The sequence below is a fragment of the Coptis chinensis genome, chromosome 8 (genome assembly GCF_015680905.1).
Source record: "Coptis chinensis isolate HL-2020 chromosome 8, ASM1568090v1, whole genome shotgun sequence".
NCBI classification, from domain to species: domain Eukaryota; kingdom Viridiplantae; phylum Streptophyta; class Magnoliopsida; order Ranunculales; family Ranunculaceae; genus Coptis; species Coptis chinensis.
In genome coordinates, this window is record NC_141463.1 from 55,701,285 (window position 1) to 55,712,699 (window position 11,415).

The 11,415-nt window shown below is 34.6% G+C and overlaps 1 protein-coding gene across 1 annotated transcript; it reads left to right on the forward strand.

The window, feature by feature from the left end:
* The first annotated feature begins 4,304 nt into the window (after positions 1-4,304).
* LOC147482023 (type I inositol polyphosphate 5-phosphatase 8-like) lies at positions 4,305-9,894 on the forward strand. The gene is given in 12 exon segments (XM_086579849.1): positions 4,305-4,536; positions 5,156-5,270; positions 5,374-5,458; positions 5,545-5,622; positions 5,853-5,940; positions 6,250-6,354; positions 6,809-7,253; positions 7,354-7,544; positions 7,789-7,897; positions 8,084-8,232; positions 9,055-9,262; positions 9,265-9,894. Coding segments are annotated over 11 exon segments (1,608 nt in total). The 5' UTR covers positions 4,305-4,536; positions 5,156-5,240; the 3' UTR covers positions 9,385-9,894.
* Positions 9,895-11,415: the final 1,521 nt, after the last annotated feature.

Sequence of the window (11,415 nt, forward strand, 5' to 3'; positions counted from 1 at the left end):
GAAATCTTCTAATGAAATCAAAGAGATTTGATTGTTTGAAAGGGAAACTAACCTTGTTGATTACATTATTCTCTCTAAAATAGAGATTCTCAACCTTATTTTTTACAAAAATAGAATGATTGAAAGATATGCGTACATATATGCACACGGGCTCAGGTTTTTTGGTTTTTTAATATTCTAACCCAAGCCCAACCCAAAACCGAGTCGGGTTTTGATTTTACAAAACCAAACCCAGACCACGGATTTGACATGTTAGCCTAGGACCAACAAAAGTCAGGTTTTAGTCCATTGAGCTTGGGCTAACCTGACCCAAGTTCCACCCCTAATTTTGGAGGGCATAGAGGAGGGCATCAAGAAAGGGTACAGGAGACTACGGGTGGAAAAAGACTCTGTGGTTGCTGTGACGACATATGGATTTTCGGAGTTACCATAGTTCGTGAAGCCTAGATGGTTAAAGTGTAATAGATTGCTAGAACTCTCTTTTCTGTCAAGTACTGGGCATGAAGCAAACTTTGTTGCCATTACTCTATTCTGTCTTCCCTTTCTCAGGTATGACGTAAATCAGTTCTTAGTTACATCGAAATGAGATTCTCAATTTTTCTACCCTTAAATATGTTTCTTAAACAATTAAACTACACTATGATTAATGTCCCTTTTTCTTTTTTACTAAGGGAAAGCCTTTATGGTTGACCTTTTTAAAAAAGACAATGATCTATAGAGTTTTAATAGTGGCATGGACGCCTGGTGGGTATTTACTTCATTATTAGGGTTTATTCATTTGTTTGTTTTTGAACATTTGTGTTAAAGGCACAGATCTTTCATTAAGTGAACGTGTTCAAGTTTATATATGGGATTAATTTGTTAAAAGGCTTGCATCAAATCTATGGTTGAATTTGTGGTTGAAAATACTGACTTGAGTACAAATTGGACCTTTGGTGTAGTAAAATATCAGTGAATAAATCTTTTCTAATGAATAAGATTCCTCGGGATTAAATGGCAGTTGTGAAAGCAAGTACATTTTAACATTATTTCCTTCTAATTGTTCAAGTTTATTTCTATGCACATAACAACAAAGAATCTACATTCATTTCGGTATATACAGAGTGCAGAGACTTCAACGGTTCTTTTGCAAGGTTGAACTAATCAATGGAAGGTTTACGTATTGTTGAATGGGAATTTTTTCAGTCAACATAATTGAGAACGTGTCTGAGTTACAAGAAAATATAAGAGTGAAGAATTAGCTATAATGGAAGCAAATAAGTTAGTAGGTAAGTTATTTTTTACTATTTATATTTGAAAAGGTATGTCTTATTTGTCTGTAGATGTATGCTTCATTTTGTGCATTTTCTAGTTGTAAAGACGTGTTGAGTGGGAGACTAAATGCAGAAGAATGTATCGTTTCCCAATCCCAAATGTTTGTGCTTGACTCATTTCCCATGTTAATTGTGTTGCATAAGTGCATGGTCAAGGATGCAACAACAACCAAAAGAGTATAAGCCAAGGCACAAGTAGAACTTCTACTTCTTATGATATCACTTGAGTATCGAGGATCAGTATCCTCCCTTCTTATCAGATTTTTGAATCCTTAGAATTTCTAATATGACATTTTAGTTTTGATAAATTTTTATATTAAGGTTGTAGTTTCTTGGATGGTTTCGGCCTCTTTGTATTGTGACTTTGTGTGCACTTATTAGGACTTCATAACCTCACAGTATATGAATTTAGTTATCGTTTGACAATTATTAATTATGTTAAATCCAGGTACAAGGGAATGCGCGTTGAATTGAAACCAACATTTTGAGAATGTGACACATGAAGACTACCTCGCACTAAGATCGAAACAAGTAAATAAAGGTAGGCAAGAAATCACCCTTTTCATCAGATACAATTGAGTTGCATATTTGGGTAAGAAGTTTGGAAGCTAATGGTTTATATCCTTGGATTGTCTAACGAACGTAGCCGGATTGACAATATATTATATTTTCATCATTGCATTATGAAAGGTTGGCTATGGATTTGTGATTAAGATTTAGTTGCAAGAAGTGGCTACAGAAGTTCAGATTTCATTGTCAATTGGGCTTACTTCTTAATAGCTAGCTACTAAACTGCCCTATGTTGTCTTGAGCTTTGGTTGTGGGTTGTCTTTAGCTTCTTATGTAGTAGTGTTGGTTGCATGTATGCTGGATTTAGCAAGGATCCTTTTTGTTTTTACTTATTAATAGATCTATAACTTTCATTATTATTATATTTATGCAAGAACTATCCAACTAAAGAAATAAAGATGACAATATTTTGGCAACTGACTGATTCCATACCCCGCCCATTGAAGTTTGCAAATTAGGTATTAGCGATATTAAGAGCAAATTTTGGAAATTCATTTGGGTAGCAAACCTATTCCCAGTGGTATCTTTGAGTGGCAAATCAAACTATTCCCAGTACAGTAGTATTTTTGAGTAGCAGACTTATAAATTTGCTTATAGGAGCCATGTTTTAACAGTGCCTATTTGAAGCTCCATGGGCTCTATATTAGTGATTTGAAATATCTTTGTTTGTTCAATGTAATGTCATAATTTGTAGTGTAGCATACATATGATCTTTTATGCATTTTTGTAGTAATTGTGTAATGGATGTGATTAATTAGATGCATTGAATTCAGTTAGCTACTGTCTTCGAACTTTTGATGTTGACAAAATCAAGAAAACTTGAGAACGTTTTGTTACTTTAGCAGTTCATATTAGTTACTACTTTTGTTGTTGGCTGTTGACACTTCGTTTGGCAGTCCAGTAGATTGCATGCTTGTAAACATGTCCTTTAGTAGGAAATATTTGATATCAATTTGGGATCTTATTTGTTTGATCCAAGCATGTTCTGCTACAGGACTATCTGCAGAACTATTGATGGTAATAATTATGTGCTCATGAATAAGCTAATCTCGCTATGTATTTAGCAAGATTAAAAGCAAGTAAGCCAAAAGACCCACACAATTTCTCTCTAGAAGATTGTCATTGGCGAAAATTGCATTTGCTTACTTAATGCGGATGGGGTGTGCTTCAATGTTCACTCTAAATATACACATGTGCGACAAGTTCTCACTAAGAGCCTACTAGTGCTCCAACAGTGTTTGTATAACCCTTGAGCTTTAGGTTTTTATTGATAACAATATATATCTTGAATTATAGGAGTTTGCTATTAACTTTTTATTTATTTTCTAATTCTTATAAAGGGACTTATCAACTATTCAAGTTTCGTTGGTGTAAGACATATTTACTCATGGGATTTGAAGCACTTGTGGGTGCATCAGTTTTATGGGCATATTGCCATATGAAATTGAGTATGTATGATGCACAAAAGTTCAATTTAAATGTAAAAAAATAGTGGAAACGCTCTTGATTTTTTCCCAATAAAATTGGGGTTAAAATAATAAATTGACACAATTTTATTTTATTAAATTCACCCATAATGACTCGAGTGACGTAGCTACGGCTTAAAATCTAGTATATATATATAAATACGAGACATTTAAAACAAGATAACTCAGTATAACTCAGTTAGCACTAAGACTGAATTTCGAGCTTGTTTATGGTCAACTTTCACTACGGTTTTTTGGATATTTGAGATTACCAAAATTCTATAGCAACCGAATCTTTTGAACCGAATTTGTGAACACACTGACGTGGCACTCATCAGGCAGGAGGTGCGTGTGTATTGGTCAAAGAAGTACTGAAAATCAAGGTCTCTCTGCTTGCCACGTCTGTGTTCACAAATTCGGTTCAAAAGTGTGAGTTGCTGTAGAAACACTCTTGAGATTAACATTCTAGCTACTCCCCCTAGTTGGAATTCGTCTTGGCCCCCAAAGTCTTCCCTGACATATGGCATCTCTTCTTGCACACAAGACCATACACCTTTAATTAATTATTATTATTATTGTTTGAGTTTTAACTTTTAAAGGTCCATTGAGTTAATCTTTAAACTTTCGGAGTTGGTGTTACATCCAGTTCAGAATTTCAGATTACACGTCTAACGTCTAGGCATCTGTGAGGCTTAGCTGGTCAACACTGTTGATTGATTTGGTATGATACTTTGATTTGATTTGTTATTGGAAAAGTTAATTGATAGAGGACGGCCACCCTAAAAACGAAAAAAAAAAAAAAAAAAGCTCATATTTCGTTCATAAGTAAATTTTGCAATAAAGCTAAGCCAGTCATCAAATCTTCATTTCCATTTTTAGTTATTTTTTAAATCTCCAATTCTCCTTTATAAATACAAAAAGCCTATACCTGTATACTTTAACAAGAAGAACCTCCATATGCATTTCACTCGTACTGCCTTGTTTTTTCTCAAGCCTCTCTCTCAATCAGTCCGGCCTTGAACTCTTTTGTATACATACTGACCCAGAAAAGGAAACAACATATATAGAAAACTATAGAGCATCAAAGAAAAGGCTATTTTTTCTTCTCTGTTGGAGTAATGTTCTCTCATTAGTCATTAACGTATTCTCCATAGCAGTTGTAAGCTTTTCTTGTGTCTTCTTTTCCTGTAAGTTCTCTTCCTTTACTCGGTTTTCAGTGCTATTACTTGATTTAGTGTTGTTCCTCAGTATGACAAGTGTAAGTTTCCAAGTTAAGTTCTTCTATAAAGAATGATACAGAGCTCATGGACAAACTAGATTTCAATATCTTTTTTAACAATGTCCTTCTATTCAATCTTGTAACATTTCATTCGGATGGGTAGTAAGAATTTCAAATATAAAAGTTTTGTCCTCGGATTGATGTAGTCAAGATCACCATTTCTAAAAGTAGACCATCTGAAATATTCTCCCCCGCCTTTAGTTCCATTTTTATCAACTTCCAGGAAAAGAATAGTGTTTCTTTCTCAGAAGACATCTAAACATTCTAGCCAATATCTACTCAACCTCTGAAGTTAGTTTTTCATGCTTCACTCTTCTTCTCTCTGTTTCTCTTTTTCTAAAGAGACACATTCTTCAAGCAAACGGAAGACAACTATTTATCAATTATTTTATTAGAATATATTTAAATTCTCACATTTTGTCCCCTTCTCCCATTTTTGTTACGTTCTTCTTTAATTCAGCCATAAAACATCCCTAAGCTCTATTTCGACTAGGCACTAAAGTAAATTCTTTTATTGTTCCCGACAGGGAAAATCAGTTGTGGTATCAGTCCTTTTTCTACTTATCTAGTTATCTAGTAAGATCTTTTGCTGTTTTGTTAAGTGAAAACCAAATGAGAAAGGATCCTTCAAAAACCTACAAGGTATGCGCTAATATTTGTCGTGCAATTACTGTTAATCTGATTTGTAAATCGAATAAATGATCCTAATATTTTTACGTTGAAACTATATTTAAACATCTTGTAGACTTCGTGGCCAAAAGTCATTGTGAAAAAATGGTTGAATATAAAGAGCAAAACTGATGTGTTTTATTCAGATTTTGAAACAAAAGGTATAGTTTCAATTCTCAAATGTGGTCAATTTATGTTTTATTATTTCATTTAATTATTCATTATTATTTTGTTTTTGAAATTGAAGTGGCAACTTGTGGAACTGAAAGAAGGAAGAGCTGCTCAGATGAAAGATGCTATGTCTATATTCCGGGACAGTTTTCAGGTATCATTTTCATAACATGCTAATACTTTATGGTTTTCTTAACCAATACAACATTGGTTATCGATGGGTCAATAAACCAATCTATAATGACGTGCCACGTGCAGAAAGATTTTGTGACTAACCTGGCTTTTCTTAATCAATCTACCATTGATTATTGTTTTGGTGATTATGCGTTGCTCACATAATTTTGGGTTAATAAAATACTAATCATTTCGTACTTCTGATACCAGAGGATTGGGTAATGCAGGCTCCTGAGACTCCGAAAAGACTAAGGTTTGAACAAGAGATACAAGCTGTGACAAACGTTCAGAATCTTAGGTTCAACTACTTCCACTTGTAGACACTGAATTGGCTACTCAATTTCAAAATCTTAGTTTTCATTTGTCAGTCAAACTACGGTTATTAGTACTGCTCCGACTGTATACAATTTGACTACGGTGGACATCCTTACTCCCTTTTTTTGCTACTGTTATGCTTAGCAATAACATTATTTTATTTTCTTCAATAAAAAAAAAGGATTTGTGAACTTGTTGTGTTAAACTTGTCATTAGGTAGATACAATCTTAATTGGTACGACGTTGGAAATTTAAAATTGAGAAAAATATATGTTGTATTTATTGAATGTAGGATGTTTGTGGGTACATGGAACGTAGGAGGAAAATCACCAAACAAGGACTTGAACTTAAGAGACTGGCTCCGGACACCTGCTCTTGCTGACATCTATGTAATTGGGTAAGAATTCAATTAACTACTTGGCTCTATCTACGTTGTGTTTGGCCTTTACTCTTTAATTACCACCCCACCAAACTACCATCGATCTGTCTCATTTTATATCCAATATTTCAAGTTAAACTTAGGACACATCAATTTGTCACAAGTATTTATGATCTGTCCCCTGCAAATCTCAAATGATTGCTTGCTTTTAATTTCTTTCTATGAATAGTACATCCCATATTTTTCACGGTGGTTATTTGTAGGTCTTTTGTTATTAATTATTCATCTCTGGCTTGTCTACTATCTACTGTCTACACTCTGAAACACTAAAACATTGGTACACAACTACACACCAGAAGCATGGAAAGACAACGTGCTATTCAGTTCTAACACTAGGCGTGCATTTTCTGTTCGGGTCAGTTTTGACATGTTTGAATGATGACTGATTCTTTCTTTCTGTGCCCGAAATCAGGTTCCAGGAAATCGTCCCTTTAAACGCAGGGAATGTGTTTGGTGCAGAGGACAAGGGTCCGGCTTCTAGATGGCTTTCCCTCATACGCCAAGCATTAAATAGTTCGGAAAGAGACCAAGAGTTTGGATCAAACTACACAAGAAGCACTACCACCAAACCCCGAGTCAGTTTTTCTGATTTGCTTTCATTGGACGATGATTTTGATTCAGAACGATGTTCAACTTCAAATTCGAACTCAAGTGAAGAAGGTTCACCAATAACTCCTAGTCCACTGCTAAGACATGACGATGCAAAGAGTAGTAGCAGTCGTTATCACTTGGCCGCAAGTAAACAAATGGTGGGCATATTTTTATGTGTGTGGGTACGTAGTGACCTTAACTGTCACATAAACAATATGAAGGTCTCTTGTGTTGGAAGAGGCATAATGGGATACCTAGGAAACAAGGTATTATTAATAACTAAATTTACTCGAAAGAAATGTAAATAATTCTTCAATCATATTATTTTCCAAACTTTTTCATACATTTCCATTTTGTTCTATGTAGGGGTCGGTTTCAATTAGTATGAAGTTTTACCAAACAAGCTTTTGCTTCGTATGCACCCACTTGACCTCTGGTGAGAAAGATGGAGATGAGGTTCGCAGAAATTTGGACGTAGGTGAAATAATGAAGAAAACCATATTTTCTAAATCTCAACGAACACCGGCATTGTACCCTAATCATATTTTGGACCATGAGTAAGCTAGTATTATCCCCTTCGAAATTTTAACAAGAGTTTGGACTAGCTAGGCGTTCACCAAAGAACCCTTTTCCTATAAATTTTATCAGTGTAAATCTTTAAGGAAGTAAACACACTTAGAGATATGCAAACTTACAAAGATCGCACCACAAAATCGCTAGGGAATTGAAGCACTACTAGGTTTAATTTAATAACAAAATGTGCTACTTAAGTTAATTAAAGTTTTACTTCTGTTTTTACAGCAACATTATTTGGCTTGGGGATCTTAATTATCGCCTTACGTCTCGCTCTGGTGAGACGAATGAGCTCCTAAAGAAGAATGACTGGGAAGCACTTCTAGAAAGAGATCAGGTAAAACATGATGTGGTACTGTGGTATTTACAAATTTTGTAGAACACGTTAGGGGTGACAAATCTGGTGGAACGATTTTTCGTACACCTATGGCTAAATATGTGTTTGTGTTAATCAGTCCAAAAGGAGTATTATCATAGGAAATGTTATCAATCATTAGATAACATTTGATTATTTTGGATGCAGCTAAAGATAGAGCAGAGGGCTGGTCGGGTATTTAAAGGATGGCAAGAGGGACAGATATTTTTCGCTCCAACTTACAAATACCTTGCCAACTCTGACGATTATGTCGTTCAAACCTCCAATTGTAAGGAAAAGAGACGCACTCCTGCCTGGTAAGTGGTAGCTATCCGCATGTTACCTGCTTCAACTTTTTCCATGATCCCAAATTTATTTTTAATATTTAATCTTAATCAACAAACCAGGATATTCTCCCCTGTTCTGATGGAGCTGAGAGAAGTACAACTCCAACAACTAATCGAAAGAAAAAAAAAACCCACATTGACACCATTACTAATGATTACAAGCATTATCATTTTGAAAGAGAGCGAGACTCAGACGTGCTAGGAAGTAAGAACATTTTGTTAAATAATCCTCTGTACTTCCTAAGAATAAAAGCAAATGGCACATATAATCACATTTAATTAGAACGGCACACCATCTTTCATTGCATAATAATCTAGTTTCTGATTTTGTACCACCTTTCATTTTGAGGACATGTTTTAATTTAATTAAAAATTCCTAGAAAGTAGCATGAGAATATTTGGAGCTGCCTCACCAAACAAGGAACCTCCAAATTTTGTATTGATTATCTCCTCGGGAAAAAAAAAATCAAATAAAAATGTATAACTGTCCAGATGAGTGCTACCGCTAATTTCGAAGCATCGCATTCGGAATTTTCATTTTCGGTTACTATGAAAACTTGGATTGAAATCCTAAATTAGACATCTTATTATGTGATCATTATTCGAAATAAATCTTATTCAAAAGTCAAGAATTTCTAACGAGTAAACATTTGCTAGTTTCATCAACAGACTTAGTACACTTTATGAATTTTCAAAACAGAAGCTTTGTGTTCTCGTGAGAAGTATGTGCAGCTCATTTGTGAGTCCCTTCATTGTATTGCTCAATTATATGGTAAAATTTTGGTTGGATAGGTGCGATCGAATACTATGGAGAGGAGAGGAGCTGAAGCAGATGAATTATGTAAGAGGAGAATCACGGTTTTCAGACCACAGGCCAGTCTACTCCTTATTCTCCATACAGATTGACGTAGCAAGCAAGTACAAATTTATGCGACCCAACAACCCGTTCTTAGCAGCAAAGACGTCCTTGGCATGCGTGGCCAAAGTCGATGCTGAAGAAAGACTCTTGCATTGCTAACAAGAGTACAAAGCTGCATAGAGACAGCAACAAGATTCAATCAGATAAAAGAGACACACAGTGACGATGACTGCAGAGAAGACAGTTACACGACAGCGCGCTAAATGGACCATAATCATGATGGCGATGATGATGTTGTTGAAAGTGATAGCACTTTCCATTGGTACACCTAAATATAGAACAATAGAATAGAAAGCAAGCGTGCTTTTTAACAACACATGCCTGATGTTAGCCAGATGGTGCAGATGGTGCAATGGGATAATGTAGGAAGAAGTGAGCTCGTAGACTTATATCATTATATAGTAACCAGTTATTTGTTAAACCTGAGTGTCCAACAATGTGAGGAGTGTTGAGAAAGCAAAAACAGAAGCATAGAGAGGGCCAGTGTAATTCCTGCACTTTGTCTTGCGTCTTAAAATGTGAGAAGAGAATGTTTATTGAGCAGCTTTTTCCCCAATGAGTGTTTAACTTTTTTGTTTGTTTTGAGAACTAGAGGCCGGAGATAAAAGACAGAGGGTATTAAAGTGCGTGTAACGTACAAGGCGGCAAATGAGGGAGAGTGGAGCCTGTCAAGAAATGATATTAATTTGATTTTGATTTTGATTTTTTTTTTTAAATTTTAATTTTAATTTTTTTTATTGAATTACCTGTCCACAAATATTGGTCAGCACTAAAACTGGCCAATCGGCATTTACATAACAACATCATAAGCAGCTGTTAGTGTTAGTGAGGTACTTTTTACTGAGGAAAATGACCGGGAAACAAGTCTTTTTCATCACTAAAACTCCTACCGGGCCAGAAACTAGATACTCGCATATGGAAAAGCATAAATTTAGGCCCAAACACATAAATTGACCAAGAATTTCGGTTTTAAACTCGAATGAATAGTAATTTTGGTTTTAGGACAAAGAGGGGCTGATATCAGCAACTATCATTAATTATTTCGGGTTTAGGATATTTTTGGGCTGACGTCCACAATTTACTTTTCTTTAATACCAATTATGACCTTTTTCTCCATCTAGCAAAAAAAAAAAAAAAAAAAACTCCAAATAGAAACTTGTAAAATATTTTTAAGATATAATTGTTTCCATATTTAAACTAGCTGATTTGTGTGTTGTGAACTTATGATTAGTGATTTAAGATATGAGAAAACATCTATCTTCTTCTCCATCTAGCAAAAAAAAAGTCCAACTAGAAATTTGTAAATTTTTTTGAGATCTAGTTGGTTCCATTTTTTAGCTAGTTGATTTGAGTATTGTGATTAGTGATTTAAACTATAAGAAAACATTTTATTCTCTCATGACAGACACTCTTCTCACTTTGCAATCTACTTTTTCACTTTTCAATTCTAGATTATTGATAATTGAAGAATAATTGAGTCGATTTCGGTCCGGTTCAACAAGCAATTGAACAACAATTGAAATTCTTTTTTAAATCTTCGAATCTTATGTTAACCAGCTAGAAACTTGTAAATACTTTTGAGATCTAGTTGTTTTCATCTTTGAGGTAGTTGATTTGTGTGTTGTGATTAGTAATTTAAGCTAGAAGAAAACATCTTATTCTCTCATGACAAACACACTTCTCACTTTGCAATCTACTTTTTCACTTTTCAATTCTAGATTATTAATAATTGAAGAATAATTGGGTCAATTTTGGCTCCGGTTCGACAAGCAATTGAACAACAATTGAAATTCTTTTTAAAATCCTCGAATCTTATGTTAACCAACTAGAAACTTGTAAACTTTTTTGAGATTTAATTGTTTCTATCTTTGAGCTAGTTGATTTGTGTGTTGTGATTAGTGATTTAAGCTATAAGAAAACATCTTAGTCTCTCATGACAAACTTATGCAGAGTTATAGATGAATAGCTCGCAATACTCACAACAGAGAACAGATAATCTTTATTCTGTTTAATTATTCAAATAAAAAGCTGCTTTTCCTAAAACCCTAAGAAGTCTTTATATAGGCAGCCTAAAATACATGCGAAATAAGAATTGGACTCATGCTTTGCGATACTCACAAAGCCCACAAATCTACTAAACGAAAATAACAACTGAAAAGTAAAACCCAAAGGGGCACTCCCCCTCTTATACTGCCTGGGATAGTGGCACACGCCCTCCTTCTCTGACAGTGTTA